This window comes from Somniosus microcephalus, chromosome 6 (genome assembly GCF_052327205.1).
Source record: "Somniosus microcephalus isolate GS21.2 chromosome 6, FLI_Smic_1.0, whole genome shotgun sequence".
NCBI classification, from domain to species: Eukaryota; Metazoa; Chordata; class Chondrichthyes; order Squaliformes; family Somniosidae; genus Somniosus; species Somniosus microcephalus.
This window is the reverse complement of record NC_140992.1, coordinates 30786880-30804250: the sequence shown is the minus strand read 5'-3', so window position 1 is coordinate 30804250 and position 17371 is coordinate 30786880. Positions and strand designations below refer to the sequence as shown.

The 17371-nt window shown below is 42.5% G+C and overlaps 1 protein-coding gene across 1 annotated transcript in view; it reads right to left on the bottom strand.

Annotated features, from left to right (window-relative positions):
• The window catches only part of rasa2 (RAS p21 protein activator 2), a 191712-nt gene that overhangs the window by 148895 nt on the left and 25446 nt on the right, over window positions 1-17371 (bottom strand). Inside the window, exon 2 of the mRNA XM_085989925.1 lies at window positions 6325-6442. Within this exon, the coding sequence (XP_085846051.1) occupies window positions 6325-6442 (118 nt within the window). The remainder of the gene's footprint in view (window positions 1-6324; window positions 6443-17371) is intronic.

The window sequence follows — 17371 nt, the reverse complement described above, 5'->3', positions numbered from 1 at the left end:
CACACATATCAATCAAGTACATCAATCCAACTCCCTGCCCGCCTAACCAGAAGACATGCTTTTGGGGTGTGGGGAGGGGACAAGGGAAAACCCCATTTTCCTGGCTAGCTCTCTCCCTCCACAAATGATTGGCTCAGATGGAAAGCCGGAATATGACCATGAGTTGAGATTGATATTTGAATTCTGATCTCCAGGTCAAGAGTCCAACACTGCAATGCACGAGTTACTGGATCACTTAATACCTGTAACAACCAGATAAAGCAGCCATAACTAGAATCAACTACAACTGGAAAAGGTTATGAACAGAAACACACTGCCATTTTTTAAAAATACCTTAAATGCAACAATGAAGTAACCCATAGTACTTAAATTAACTGTTTACAGTATAACCCAAGATTCTGTACATCTCCATAGTACAGAATACTGTTGGAGTGAATTACAAACAAAATCTGCACTCCCAACTTCATTCCGATTCAGGGAGTTTCCCCTTTTCCAGTTCATATTTATGAAACTATTTGTTTCAAGCATACTGTAGATATATTTCATTTAAGTCCTGCAGTTCACCCCACTACCCACTCATAACACAAACCTCAAAACATATCGTACCATCCATGTGGATTGATTGCAGCCAGTTAGTTTTTCTATAAGCGCCACTTCAGCTTCAGGAATGAACGTTCTGCTACCACCACTGTGCTCTTGTTCAGGAGTGAGATCTGCCTATGGCTCAGTTGGTCAAGGCAATGAGTAGTTGACCAACACAAACCAAGATGATCCCAGCTTCAATTCCTCACCTATGCTAAGCTAACTGATGTAAACCAGAGCTGTGCAGAGGCACCCTTAGAATTTTTGGTTTCAAGACAGGACGGGGAGGAGAGAGAAGATTGGCGGTATAGTAAGTGGTTTCGTGGGCAGCATAAAATTACAAAGATATTGATAGATTAAGTGAGTGGGCGAAATTGTGGCAAATGGATTTCAATGCAGGCAAGTGTGAGGTCATCCATTTTGGACCAAAAAAGGATAGGTCTCTTATTTAAAGGGTGAAAAGCTAGGAACAGTGGCAGTTCAGAGAGATTTAGGGGCCCATGTACACAGATCACTAAAATGTAGTAGTCAGGCACAAAAAATCAAAAAGGTTCATGGAATGTTAGCCTTTATAACTAGAGGATTAGAATATAAAAGGGAAGGAAGTTTTGATACAGCTATACAAAGTCCAGATGGAGACCACATCTGGAGCACTGTGTACAGTCCTGGGCACTGTACTTTAGAAAGCACATATTGGCCTTGGAAGGAGTGCAGCGCAATTTTGTCAGAATGTTACCAGGGCTCCAAGAGTTAGATTAGGAGAGATTACATAAACTAGGCTTGCATTCCCTGGAATATAGAAGTTTATTATGGAGTGATTTGATTGAGTTTTTATGGATTTTGAAAGGAATTGATGGGGTAGATAGAGAGAAACATTTTCCGCTGGCGAGAAAGTCTAGGACAAAGAGGTCATAACCTTAAAATCAGAGCCAGGCCATTCAGGAGAGAAGTTAGGAAACACTTCACACAGAGTGGTAGAAGTGTGGAACTCTCTCCCATGAAAAACAGTAGCTGCTAGCTCAATTAATAATTTTAAATCGGAGATCAATAGAATTTTGCTAAACAAGGGTATAAAAGAACACGGAGCCAAGGCAGATGGAAGGAGTTAAGATACAGATTAGCCACGATCTCATTGAATGGTGAAACAGTCTCGAGGGGGCTGAATGGCTTATTCCTGTTCCTATGTGCAGAGAAGGTTTTTTTTTTAATCTCGAGGTATAAAATATAAAAGCCAAGAGGTAATTATGAACCTATATAAAACCTTACTAATACCTCGCAGTATTGGAATCCATGCTACAAGGGTATTGAGACATTAGAGGGGGTACAACGCAGATTCACCATGCCATTGCCTGGTACGAGGAAATACAAATACCAAGATGTGAAAAATTAAGTCTTTTTTCATTGGAACAACACAGATTATGGGGCGATATAATAGAAAAGTGTTTAAAATTATAAATGGATGGCACAGGGTAGGTAGAAGCACACAGTGTCCAGTAGTTGATGGGTCAAGAAATTCAGGCCATAAATGCAAGGTTAAATGGCAGAGGTTTAGAACAGGGCACGAGAAACTTTTTCCAGAGGATTGAGGCTGTGGAATTTGCTTCCAGAGTTAGTATTAGAGGCAAAAACTAGGTCAACATTTATGATTAAATTGGATAGATAAATGAAGAAAAAAGGAGGCGATGAGAACAGGGTGGGTAAATGCGATTAGAGCCAAGTGCTGACGTGGACGGGTTGAGCTTAACGGCCCTACTTAAAACTTACCTCTTTGACTAAGCTGCTGTTCATTCCTTCTAATATCTTTGGTTTGGCATCCAGTTTTTCTTTGCCATTGAAGTGCATCGGGCCTTTTTTTTTTTAAATGTTAAATATGCGATATAAATGCATGCTGCTGCTGTTCTACTCGCAGAGAGCAGTTTAAAAAACGTAATGCTGCACAGAACGGCAACTCTGTTGTAGTACAATATTATAGACTAGAACACCTTCCACAGGAAAAAGCAACGGCAACACAAGACCATCCGTGTGCACCGGTTTTGTCAACAGCGAAACTGGATCATGCAGGTTAATGCCAGCTTCCCAGGCGGCAACCCGAGAGTGGGACTGCAAAAATCTGGCCAGAGATATAGAAATCTAACAAGGCAGTCAGAGTTAAAAAATAAAAGTTTACAGCTATAAAGATGGCTTTTCTAACACCAAATTGTTATTGGGCATAGTGCTGCTTTAGCGGTTACAAGAGTGATGGATACAAATCAGATCTAGCAATACAGATTTAAAAAAGACATTCTCTTACCCCCATTAGAGGCTATATAAGGCAGTGCTGTATGCTTTACCATTCAAAACAAGATTGGCAAACCCTCTGTGGATCTGTATCACAGCCATCCTATTTGCCATTTTTTGATATATTTACAAACTTTAAAAATAAAACAGGAACTTTAGAATATAAAATGGTTTCAAGAACAACTTGCATTTATACAGCACTTTGAATGTAGTAAAGTGTCCCAAGGCGCTTCACAGGAGCGTTATCAAACAAAATTGGACACCGAGTCACATAAGGAGATATTAGGACAGCTGACCAAAAGCTTAGTTAAAAGAGGCAGGTTTTAAGGAGCGTCTTAAAAGGAGGAGAGAGAGGTGGAGAGGTTTAAGGAGGGAATTCCAGAGCTTCGGGCTTAAGCAGCTGAAGGCACAGCCACCAATGGTACAGCGATTAAAATTGGGGTTGCTCAAAAGGCCAGAATTAGAGTGCAGAGATCTGAGGGGTGTAGGGCTGAAGGAGGTTACAGAGATAGGGTGGGACAAGGCCCTGGAGAGGCTTGAAAAGGAGGATGAGAATTTTAAAAATCGAGCATTGCCGGACCAGGAGCTAATGTAGGTCAGCGAGCAGAGGTGATGGGTGAACTGGACTTGGTGCGAGTTAGGATACAGGCAGCAGAGCTTTGGATGATCACAGACTGCAGTCCAGGAAATCATTTCCCCACAGCTCAAAATCCAAGTGGTGGGGATAACACAAATGCTGGAAATTGGAGAAGAAATTGAAACGGCAAGTTAATCAGTATCTAAGAGAAAGATTTCTTGTTGTTCTTGGCATCAAATGAAAGGTTACATTGAAAAAATTAACCCCTCTTTCAAATGGTAAGCAAGCTGCTCTGCCTTTACAGCATTTCATGCTTTTATTTCCATTATTTTTAGCCAATAATTAAGCATGTACAAACTATTCCTTTCTATCCAATTCCACAAAAAAGATGCATATCTTCCTAATTGGATGCATTATAAATTAACCTTTTCCGTTTACTACACATTTTATATCTGATTCATGTTTCCAAGCACATTCCAAGCAGTACTGCTTTGAGCAATGAGTCAATATTAATGTATTACAGGCTACAGCCTAGAATTAAAACCCTACATTACACATTGTCTCATTATCTGTCCCTGCAATATTGTCCTTACAATCAAGGTTACGGCATGATTACACAAATACCTGGTGCGTTAGCTCCAAGGGGACATTTAGGACAAAAACGGTATGTGTTTCCAAGTAATATAACTGAGCTTTGAGATCTCATCAGGTATCAAGAAAGGACCGCCTCATCCAGTAAATTCAGCACAGTACATTTCACTGGGCAAGTTTGGTATATTATTTGGACAAACATGGTATAGAGACGTTCCTACTCCTCGACCCCCCTTCTCTCATATACACAACACACACAGGAGGGTTTAAGGGTCTGCCCATTCTGACACACCGAAATTCATTGCTCAAGAGAAACCTTTGAGGACAGGATATAAAGGTTGAGCATGACTTTAATGAGATGTGCCATTATTAATCTCTGTATAAAATCAGGCCCCTATTTGTATAGTCTATAACCGATTAAAAAATATATATTGTACATGTTGACTAACATTGAGCATCATTTCCATTCTGATGCATGCAGATTATTTCATTAGGCCTTTAGGCAAGATTACATCCTGTACATTTCCAATTTAAAAACGTCCACAAAATTAGAAATATATGAATCTGTATATTGTAAAAAGATAAATTGTTTAATTCTTCAAGCTGCATGCATCATTCTGACCCAGAGCACAAATATTAAAAAAGACATCCACGGGTTAAATTTACTCTCGGCCAAAAGGGCAGTGTTTTAGCACCGTGTAATCCCTATAGAACTAAAAGAGCAAACGTAATGGAGTATAAAAGCTCTCTGCCTCTTCACTTTGGACTTTTCAGTTCTGTTTTTTCATGCAGCTTGTACACCCGGTTACATTCTTTTCCTCTACTGCGATCAATTATTTTTCATTTTCCCCCTATCCTGCTGGGGATAGAGAGGGGGAATGAAAATAAAGTGACAGCTAGAAGGGGTTGGGGTGGGGGGGGGGGGTGTGGGGGTAAGAAATCCAAAAAGGCTACATTAAGAAATAAATTACTGGGTTTTCCCTGTGTATTGTTCACTTTTCTTGTTACACTCCGAATTAAATTGCAGCTGTTTGACACTGTTGTTCACTAGTTTTACAAAATGTAGCATATTAAAGTTCCTAAATGGTTGTACTCGGGGTTCACTATTTGATAGGGAAAAGGAGGGGGAGGGAAGAGAAGTGCTGCAGAGGGAGCAGATTACTCTAACTCGAATATACTTGTGCATAGAATATACTGAAATCAATAAAATAAAGGATCTATCTCAAGGATTGCATGGGAATTTACAATTTATCCTAAATCGTGGCTGGGGGAAATGTCATGTTAACCGAGTGGCTAAAATTAGTCAGCAGGCAGCTCACTGCCTAAATACAAAAGATGTCCTGAAACTAAGACAAACAAACGAGAGAGAGGAATGGGTAATGTAATAAAAAGGAAGCACTAATTACACGTTGGTTTAGTTACTTTGAAAATCTCAACTCTCGTGGTATAAAAATGGATCGATGCTGCTATAATTTTGGTCATTTTTGAGGTTGCCCCTACATCTGTAAAAATGGCAAGTCTGCCTGAAGCAGCTTTGGCAACCTGCAAGTATGGCTCAGAGTGCAGCCTTCACAATAAGAGGAGAAAAATGAGGCCACATGCCCCAATAGATAGAAAGTAAAGCAGAAACTTACCAAATGCAACTGTGCAAATTAATTTTATGTGGGTACTGTCCCCTCCACACTGCAGGCTCCATTTTCAGCAGCGACACAAGTAGTAAGCAATGCTCATGGTGCTGCCTGCTCACGTAGCTGTCGAGTTGCAGAAGGCGAAACTCCACACAGATATAAAAAACGCATGTAAAAAAAAAAGTGCTTCCCACAAGTAGAGAGCCGATGAAAATGTGATGATTGAAAAAAAAAATGACGACACTAGGCAACTCTTTTGAATCATCAAGCTGTAAATGGTGGCACTGTAGGCTGAGGTGTTGCTTCTAAGCCTTACTTTTTGGGGGGCAGACTTTGCATTAGCTGCTTTTAATACAGGAGCCAACTGAATCGCTCGGTGGGAGATCACGACAGTTTGCCCAACACTGATTTTCAGCATCAAGATGCACTTGGCCATTTTACAGTGCACTAATGCCAAAATTCCAGCATAAAATCATGAATGCACATCATACCATCTGCTAAATGGTTTATTTGTTTTTTTTTGTTAATTTTAGCAAAGCCTCATATGTTGCTTGTCTAGATCAGCTTTCTGTTCTCCAACACTGCTGTCTCCAGTCTTCCTAACACTATAGGACTGAGCAGCTACATGTCACATCAACATCAGATCGAGAACCAGACTGCAGTGATTACCTTAAAGATTTGTCAACTATTTTCGTTCGAAAAACCTCTTCTTGGTCCAGCTTTACAGTACAAAAACAATCCCGCATCTTGTTTGGTCCATGGTATGGAGGTAGGTTCTTGGCTTCGCCTATTAAACAAAACAGCAATGTTTAAAATGGCTCACAGAAAATAATCAAATGCATAGCTTACCAGTACACTACAAAGCCATATCTCAATGTAACAATTAACTGTATAGAGTTTTTCCATCACAATAAATGTAAACTTACATCTGCATATCTTAACACACTAAGGATTTAAAGAAAAACTAAAAGCTCCAACACAGGTTCACGCTGCAGTTCCTGACAGTGCATTCTCAATTGGAACTACCATAACGAGGAGGCACCTACACTTCACTCCAGGTCACATTCAGTGATTTCTTAATAAAGCAGCTGAAGACCTAGTATACCGTACAAAAAATATCTAAAAGGCCATGTCATAATGCACTGTCAAAATGTATTACTGTACTGCAATTCATGGAGACTTAAGCAACGCTTACCACAATACAAAGTTATATTACAACACAGTGGACAAGGAAACCTTCTCATGACTCAATTCAAAATGACCTAGTAATTCTGCAAAAAAACTCAGATCAATGAGGTTCTAAAGCCTCTATATTTCCTTCAAAAAATCATCAAACACCGAAGGAAGAACAGAAAACCTATTTACATGATAGGCCTAATGAACTGGAAAAACACAACTCAGCTTATGAATAACACGAGGGGTGGGGCATGAGGTTTATTGCGAAATCATTAATGAGCGAAGGTCTTCGGTTCCACTACACAGGAAATCTTCCCTCACAATCACCTCTGTTCATCACCATCTACCTCAACTGCGACTAGCATATGATGCCATATTGATCAGCACAGGTCAAAAATGCCACCTTCATTTATTGAGGTTGTACACTGAAATACCTGATCGGATGTTTTACAAAATCATTGATCAGAATATGCAGTACCAACAGCGGGTCCACAAACATTTACACTTACTGCCACAACTGTATAAACACCAAGTTGCCTTTGGAGGATGTTTCCTAGTGCTGTCCAACAGCAATAATAGCTGCTATTTTTCCTTTTCTAAGCTACAGCTAGTTTTCTGAAACTTCCCCTCAGATAAAAATGGGAGTGAAATTGTCAAGATAGTTTTTTGCTGGGGGGGGAAATTAAAACAAGCAGCTAGAAATGAGCTCACTAGCGGAGGTGGAATAATTGGAGGATTGTCAGAGTTTAGCTGCACTGAGCACCTATACAACATCGATTTTGCTGCAACTGTTGCATGAATTGGTTTCAGTGTTGCTGTTAGCAGGAGGCTGCCAGGAAGCACAGGTTTCACCAGAGATGAAACACCCACTCAACCAACCACCACAGGAGCTTTAAAGCATATCACTGTACTAAGCTAAACAACATTTTAAACTGATATGACAATTCTGCCAAAAGCAATTCTTTATTATAAACAGAATTCGACTAGAGAAACTGAAGATCTTCTCGTTAGACAAGGTCCGATAGAAATGTTCAAAATTACGAGAGTTTAAAAAGATAAATTGGGAAAAATCTAGTTCCACTGGTCGATGAATTAGTAACTAAAGGTCATAAATTTAAGCTCATAATTAAAACAATGAGGGGAGAAGTCAGGTGTTTTTAAGAATGCAGTGGATTGTTAAGACAATTAAATGCCATACAAGCAACTGTGTTGGAAACAGAATCCATAATAGCTTAAAAAGGGAAGTGAATAAATATTTAACCTTTTTAAAAAAAAAAACAATACATGGGAAAAAGGCAGGGCAAATGGGACTAAGCAGATAGCTCGAATAGCCAGCACCGGCATGATGAAGTGACTGGCCTCCTTCTGTGCTATAAATGATTCTGGGAATTAGGACTTATGTTATCCTGAATACAGGCAGGCTGACCCAACCACAACTCTACTGGCCCTCCGCATCTTGACTGTTGCACCAGACATTACTCAGGGCAGTGACAGATTTCTACCGATTTTATCAATCGTCCTCAGATTACAGCAACAGAATAGAGAAAGACATTACGATGTGTGCATGTTTGGGGGGGGGGGGGGGGGGGTGGTGGCGGAGAAAAAAAAAACACAAAAATCTCTCATGGTAGAATTGGGGTAAACCAAATTACATTTAAAGTGCGTGAAAATGAAGTAAACAGCTCCCACACAGCTTTTATTCCTTTGACTGACAGTCTGTCATTTAGTTAAATATTTATCCAGCTCAGCAGAACATTAGAAATGTAGTAACAATCCAGGAGCACATCTTGGAACAAAAATATCAACTAAAAGTAGATTTCTAAAAACATATTTGGAACACTGGTTTTAAAACAGGTGGCTTTATATTTCTAGCCGAGTGGAGGCATCAGTATTTTTCAGATTATTTTGGCATTTTCAAAACTGTAAACTCTACATGCAAAGTACTTAAGGGAACCCCCATGCATTTCTAGACTTTGGTGACTAACAACTACAAAAAGAGTCTGGGTTGGGTGTTTCCAAATGACACATAAGGAGTTTTAAACAGGAAAAGGGTCGGGTGATCGGAATCCCTGGGTAGCATTCACATCCTAAACATTCATCAGAAAAATAAATCAATATGAAAATAATATAAAAGCAACTCTACCAGGAAATATGATCAATCACAATTATGAAACTTCCTTTTTCAGTTTGACTTTATTTCCAGTTAGTAGGGACATGTACTGACTCCCCCTCATGCTGGGAAGTAAAATAAATCAGAGTAAGCCCACTGGGAGTGCAGAAATTTGTAAAAGAAAGTTCGTTTTTACGGTTTCCATTTTATTTTAGCATAAGTCTTACCAGATATTTATAAAAACAGGAGAACAGGGGAAACATTGGGGGGGGGGGGGGGAATCTTAACCCCCAAAAATTGGGCGGGTTTGGGTCGGGTGTCAAAATGTAAAAAAGTCTGATTCCCAACCCGCCCATTTCCGGTTTTAACGGAGGCGGATTGGGCAACCAACCCGCTCCCAGGAGGCGGGTTGGCAATTTAAATATTATAATGAGGCTGCGTGCCTCATATTTAACCACCATTTTAAATTTAACCCTGGCCAGCCGAGTTTTCCGGGCCTCAGGAAAAGGGAGGCGAGGGCTGCTGGATCCACGAGATAAGTGCCTTTCCACACCTGCTGGGTCCAGTTTACCCGCTACAACCACCCCCTACCCTTCCGATCTTTTTCCTACCCTACCCCCACTGCGGCCTGGTGCCAAAGGCCTACCCGCCCCACAGCCAGCTGACCTCAAAGCAGCACCCCTGCTCCTTCCCTGCCTCCGAGTTAATATCCAGCCCATTGAAAGAGCAAGCCTCTCTAATAGCACCCAACTTTTATTTTTACAAGAGATCTTCAGAGGACAGTGACTCTTGTTGGATTATGGTTTCATTGCCAATTACCGTCCTCCAGGACCGCGAACAAGTGGTCATTCTTCAAGGTGTTGTGTCTAGGCAGCTGGCGGTATCAGGCTATTCAACTATTTAGGGGATAGGATATAGTTAAACCCAATCCTGCCCTTACCGGGCATCAATACACATGCACTTTCCCGCACAAGTCAATGGCTAGCAATAAGAACCCAAGCGATGTTTTTGTCCCCTTCCTACAGCAGGGGTGCGGAGCCCAACTGCCACAGTCCACCGGCAGCATGGAACCTACCTGCTCTATGGCTCAGTACCACATCATGTGGTGAAGATCCAGTTTTTTTTTGGTACAAAAGAACCTCATCTGTTTATTTCTGTCAACTTAAACACAAGTCATAAAACAGTGGATGCTGACATCACCACAGACTCAGTAACTCCTCCAAGCCAAACAATATCCCGCAAACTGAATAAATGAGTGCCAGCTTTGACTGCACTCCTCAGATTAACGACTGTCACTACAATTCATTCAGTCCCTCACGAGATCCTCCAAGCCATCTTATTTTTGCGGTCAGTCTGGCATGGTGTGTTGTCTCCCTGGTGGTGAGAAGGCAAAGGATACCATGGAACAGGTGCAGAATGTTCTGCAGGGAGAAGGGGAACAGCTAGAAATCGTGGTCCATGTTGGAACCAATGACATAAGGATGGAATAAGATTCAAGGTCCTCCAGTCAGAGTTTAAGGAGTTTGGAAAGAAGTGAAAGAGCAGGACCTCAAAGGTGGTAATCTCTGGATTACTCCCAGTGCCACGTGCTATTGAATATAGGAGTAGTAAGATAAGGCAGGTTGATGGCTGGATAAATGGTGCAGAAGGGAGGGCTTCAGATTCCTGGGGCATTGGGACCAGTTCTGGGGTCGGAGGGACCTGTATAAAAAAGGGACAAGTTGCACTTCAACAGGACTGGGACCAATGTCTTTGCAGGGAGGTTAACTAGTGCTGTGGGGAGGTTTTAAACTAATTTGGCAGGGGGAGGGGCACCAGGATAAAGCATTAGAGCAGAAAAACAAAGGTGCACAAAGGAAATCTTTCCCTTTTATTGCTGAATAAGCCATTCAGAATAGTATGCGCAATTCTGGTCACCCTGTAATAGGGACAATTTTATTGCTCTCGAGTGAGTGAAGAGGCAAACAATACAAATGATTCCAAGTGTCAGATAAAACAAATATTAAGAAAACCAGACTTGTTCTCTTGGAGGCCCCCCCCCCCCCAACCCCCACCCCCGCAAAGGGGGGGTGGGGGGGGGGGGGGGGAAGGAGGGAGATTCCAAAATGACCTAATTGAAACTTGCATGCAAATCATTCATGGTGGTGAAAGGTTCACGTACCAGGGAGCACAAGTTGTTAAAAATTAGGAAGATTAAGCAGTGCAGTCAAGTAATAGACTTTGCAGAATAAGTTACCAGGAAAGACCGCTGAAGCAAACAGTATAAATGGATTCAAGAGCCAACTGGACATTTCTCACACAAGTAGGGTTTATAGAACATGATGAGTAGGCAGATCAGTTGGGCTATCAAATGGATTATCCTATCGGCTAGGTAATCGTGATGTAGGATAAATTCAAACAGGTTTTGGCCAATATTTGTGATGGTCGAAGTAGATGTTTCTGCTCCAAAGGACACAATCTTTATGAAACATTCTTGTTCAATCAATACAATAGCTCAAAAACCTCTTGGCATCACATAAATCAGAATTGGAAAACAGGTTTCATTATCTGGAGGAGGATAAAAGAATGAATCATAACTTCTTGCTCCAAATGGAATTTCAAGAGCTCTGCACGATAATGGATCCAGTTTTCTGGAAGAGCACCAGACAACAAACTTTTCCATTATATGATTTACTAATGGAAGGTTCTCTGGAAGCCATTAAAGTATTTACCACAGAAGGAAGTCACAGCAGCCAAATTAGTCCCAAGAGAAACCTGCTGGGTCCAGATGACGTGTCCAACCCAATTATTGGAATATAACTATTTTTTTGTGGTGCAGTGAGATTTTACCAATACTGCTCACCAGAATGTCCAAGAACAATGACTGCTGAGGCAAGTCAGAATTGTTCCAGTCTGTAATTTGATCTTGTGCATACTCTGGGGTTAGGCGAGCTGCAAAAGCACATATTAAAACATTTTCTTCTATGCGAAAAGGTCTTGTTATAGTTATTTGGTTAAAAAAAAAAAATCAGTAACATACCAACTATCAAGTAACTAAGAGTCTTTAAAATCACTGATTGATTGTGCACACCACTAGATGCTGAGCCCACAGCATGATCAAACAGTAAATCAGTGGAAAGTCCCATCACAGACCAAGTCTGGGTTGCTGAATGTTGTTTTTTAAATTATGTTTATTTGAAATCATAGCAAGACTTTAGGGAAACACAAAAAGTGCATGAAAATAGCACAATAAACCAGTCTACCTTGGCAATCAAAAATAATTGTTGGTCTATACATGCCAAACTCCACGAGGACATTGGGAGATCAAATCCCCCACAAGACAAGCAATGCAAATGTTGAGATCCTCAGCAAAAGCTCAACATCTAGGGCAAGTCCTTCTAGATTGGCATAGTAGCAAGATCTTGGCCGGTCATACCAGAAGCAATCATGTTCAAAACAAAAATGGTGCGCGTGCGCATTCAATGGATGGGATTAATAACCTGTTTCTTCTCCAAATCCAAGCTTATCGCTAGGCCCACCTGAAAAATTAAGCTTTGGAATGCAGACTCCAATGTTACATAGAATGATACAGCGCAGGAGGCCGCTATTTGGCCCATCATGCCCATGCTGGCTTTTTGAAAGAGCTATCTAATTAGTCCCACTCCCCTGCTCTTTCCCCATAGCCATGCAATTTTTTGCCCTTCAAGTATTTATCCAATTTCTTTTGAAAGTTCCTATTGAATCTGCTTCCAGCACCCTTTCAGGCAGTGCATTCCAGATCATAACATGCTGTTAAAAAAAAAATTCCTCACGTCACCTCTGGTTCTTTTGTCAATGACCTTGAATCTGTCCCCTCTGGTTATCGATCCTTCTACCACTGGAAACAGTTTCTCTTATTTAAAATAATGAATGAAAAACCAATCAAATCTCCCCTCAACCTTCTCTGCTCTAAGGAGAACAATCCCAGCTTCTCCACATAACTGAAGTCCCTCATCGCCAGTACCATTCTATTAAACCTCCTCTGCACCATCTCCAAGGCCTTGATATTGGTCTTCAAAAGTGTGGTGTGCAGAGTTGGCCACAATATTCCAGCTGGGCCTAACCAGCGTTTTATAAAGGTTTTGCCTAACTTCCTTGCTTTTGCACTCCATGCTCCCATTTATAAAAGCGAAGGATCCCGTATGCCTCCAACAGCCTTCTCAACTTGTCCTGTCTCCTCCACAAAGATTTGTGTACATACACCCCCAGGTGTCTCTCTTCCTGCACCCCCTTTAAAATTGTACCATTTAGTTCATATTGTGTCTTCTCATTCTTCCAACCAAAATGAATCACTTTACACTTCTAACTTACAGGCCACCAAGGACTGCAACATTCCCCGAAGAATAACCAAAGTGAAGCATGTGGTCATAAATTCCTGGCAACTAGGAGGAGACTGAAAAGAAACAGAAGGGGGAAAGACTTGGCCTCACCTCCCCCACCCACCCACACACAAAGCAACCTCAAAAATAGCCTTGGTAAAAACCAGTACCAAAGGAGCACCTAAATTGAAAGGGAGATAAAATAAACACATCATCTTCTGTGGTATCACTAACTAGCAATCTTGGTACTTCAGCACATTTTTTTTTTCAGGAAATGGATTTACAGAGACTCCACCATAGCATGTGCCAGTACTAAGCAACACAAGCTTCTTGGGCAGCCCAGATTTTATACAGCTTTTTCCAATAACAAAGATTTTTGTTGGATGGCTAAATGGAAGAGTCAGGTCCGTTAACAGAATTTCAATGGAGTTATGCGGTGATCTGGAGAGCAGAGTGGAGCCACTCTCTGACAAATTAGCACAGAAGAAACAGCATCCACGCCAGCCTACACCAGGTGCCTCCACAGAGAAGTGACATGGGGGGGAAATTTTGCCAGCCCTGGGGTGGCAGATATGGAGGCGGGACTGCCGGGAAAATGGCAGAAATTGGGAGCGGGTACCGACCGCGCTCCCAACCCACCTCCGTGCCATCTCCCTGGGAGGTGGGTCCCCGACTCGCGCAGGGACCCATCTCGAGGCGGGATGGGGATTAGAGCCAATTAACTGCCTGTTAACAGGCAGTTTTGAGGCTTATCCCCAATTTACCCCTGCAAGTGCGGGCTTCCCGACAGCTGCAAACCTCGCCAGGGCCAGCGAGGTGAGCAGTGGGTCTGCAGGGGTGAGAGGGATCAAAAAGCCCGCTGTAGAGGTGAGTGATGGGTGCACGTGTGGAGAGGTATGTTTGAGAGGCGAGTGTAAAGTGTTAGAAAAAGTTTACTTACCTTTGCTTCTTCCTGCAGGCTTCAACCCCTGGGGATCCGGAGGTGCCTCATCTCAACGGCAGAGATAACAGAATGGCTGCTGCATTCTCAGGTGCAACAGCCATCTGATTTCTGCTGAGGAGAGGGGTTTTGGTGAGTCTTTGTGCAAGGGCTCACCTTAGAACAGAGATTGTCAGTGTTTGACAGCTTCCCAAAGCTGTCAAATGCTGACAATTCATCTGTCAAAAATTTTCCAACAGATAAAACGTCATACGCTGACGTCCTGGGTCACCGGCTTTCCCTCAATTGGCCAGCTAAGCCCGCAGGGCAGGCATAACAAGGCCAATCAAGGAAAAATAGCATGGGTTGGCTAGACGTTGTTGGGGGCGGGACTGAATCCCAAAAACCAGCAGTCCCATCCCCAATGCGCCCCCATTGACAAAATCCAGCCCTATGTTTCAGCAGTGCTTAGAAACAGGAGTAGGCTATTCATCCACTTGAGCCGGTTTCACCTTTCAATTAAATCTGTACCTCAACTGCATTGATCTACATTTTTTCCATATCCTTTGATACCCTCACCTAACAATAAATCACAGTGTTGAAAATTTCAATTAGGAGCATCCACAGCCTTTTAGAGGAAGAGAGTTGCACATTTCCACTCCCCTAGCAAAAACATGCTTCCCAATTTCAAGCCTAACTGTACTAGCTCTAATTTTAAGATTAAATCTACTTGTTCTGAATTCCCCAACCAGAGGAAATAGTTCCTCTGCATCTACCCTTTATGATTTTAAATGCCTCAAGTGCAGAAATCGTCCACTTGGCTAAGCTCATTTTTGCAACAACTGGCTAAGCCTCATGACCACTGACAACACATATGGCTGATCCTGTGCTATCAGCAAGAAGTTATTGCGGTAGATTTTAACGCCCCCACCTGCCTGGCAAAGGGGGGGGGGGGGGGGTGGGTCTCACTAACTCCTGCCCCCCACCATGTTAGTTAGCTTAATTCAGACACAAGAGGGCCACTTGCCCTGGCAGGTGCGGGCCGACTTTACATTGAAACCTCAGGGGTCCGATGGAGTCATCGGCATGGCAACAGCATTTTGACTTCCGGATTCTGGAGGCCCACATAGGGCCAACCTTGACCGCTGAACCATAGCGGGAGTCACGGGATGGCCAGAAGAGACCAGGGTAAGTTTAAAAAATTACTTCTCTGTGGAATCCGTGTGTGCCAGGAGGAGCAGCAGTGCTCCACTCGCAAGGAGTCCTTGGGCCGCCCTAGCCTTGCCACTTCCTCTCAGCGCTGGCATCATCTACCAAAGCTCCTGCCCAGCACTAACTTTATGCCAGGCACTATTCTCTTAGGTCCCCGGCATACTCTGGCTCACAACCTGATTTTGGCTCCCACCAATTTCGGACAGGAGACGGTCCTGGATTACTTAACGAGGCTTGGGAGTTAAAATGGCCCTGGCCTCCCATTGAGGGTTTCCCTCCTAAACACACGACACCGTCTGCAACCCCAGTTAAAAATCAACCCCATCGGATAAAATGAAAAAACTCATCAAATGCTGAAAATCTGAAATCAAAAATAGAAAATGGTGTAAAGATCTAAAAGATTCATCAGCATCTTCAAAGAGAAGACAGCTTAATATTTTCAGTGTAACCCATCAGAACTGGAAACTAAAGACAAGCAAACCTCTTCATAAGAATGAGCAAATCAAAAGGATGCAGTTACAAATGCGGACTCCGATCAGAGATCCAGTTTGGTTTTTTTGAAAAAAAGAAACACAGCTAGAAAGAAGTGAAAACTGATGGATGGTATGCAAAGATCACAGTGGAGTAGGTAATGTTGTGGCAAGATGTGAATTAACAGGCGGTGCATCGATGGTTGCATGGGAGAGTACCAGAGGAAGGTCAGCCAGAAATCAAGGTGATGAAAGAGTAAACAAGGACGTGCCAGACTTAGCCGTCCACAGCACCTAGAACACGATTTCCCCACCAAGCACATCGTTCCCTCCTCTCCTACCAGGGACACTATTCCACCTTGTTCTTCCATCACTGTAATGTTCTTTTCATGTCTTTTCACCATCTACCAGTTTTCACCTCTTTCCACACTTATCTGAAGTACTCCTAAATCAAATGGGGGATGGAAGAGAGGCTGAGGGGTGACCTAATAGAGGTCTTTAAAATGATGAAAGGTTTTGATAGAATAGACAGAGAAAGAGTGTTTCCAATTGTGGGGAAGAGCAAAACTAGAGGCCAGCAATATAAGATAGTCACCAAAAATCAAATAGGGAATTCAGAAGAAACTTCTTTACCCAGAGTGTTGAGAATGTGGAACTCGCTACCACAGGGAGTGGTTGAAGCGAATAGTATAGACGCATTTAAGGGGAGGCTAGATAAGCATATGAGGGAGAAGGGAATAAAGGGTTATGCTGATAGTTAGATGAGGAAGGATGCTCAAGTGAAGCATGGACTGGTTGGGCCAAATGGCCTGTTTCTGTGCTGTATATTCTATGTAATTCTATGGCCTCTGGCGCCTGCAGTTGGACAGTGAGTACTTAAACTCACTTTCGCGGGCTTTTTTGCAGAGGCTTACCAATCTCAGACCGGCGGCGGCGTTCCGGAGCCACGTCACGATTCAAAAAGTGACGCGGGCAAGAGGAAGCAGCTGATTGGGTGAGTACGGCCAGGTGAGTATTTATACTACTGTATAGTTTGACAGTTAAGATTAATAGTTTATAAAATTTAGAAGGTCTTAATTTTTGTGGTTATAGTTTCTAAGGTCTCTGTTGTGTATCGGGGAGTGCGAGTAACCAAGGGCCCTTGAGTATATAATTTAATTGTAGTGTAATTAGTGGTATTGATTAATTAATTTAATTAAAATTAAATCAAAAGGGGAGGTCATGCCAGGACAGCTCGGCCTCATGGCATGCTCCTCCTGCGCTATGTGGGAAATCAGGAACACTTCCCGTGTCCCTGATGACCATGTGTGCGGGAAGTGTATCCAGCTGCAGCTACTGACAGACGGCACGGTGGCGCTGGAGCTGCGAATGGATACATACTGGAGCATTCGCGATACTGAGAACATCGTGGATAGCACGTTGAGGGAGTTGGTCACACCGCAGGTAAAGGCTGCACAGGCAGGAAGGGAATGGGTGACCACCAGGCAGAGTA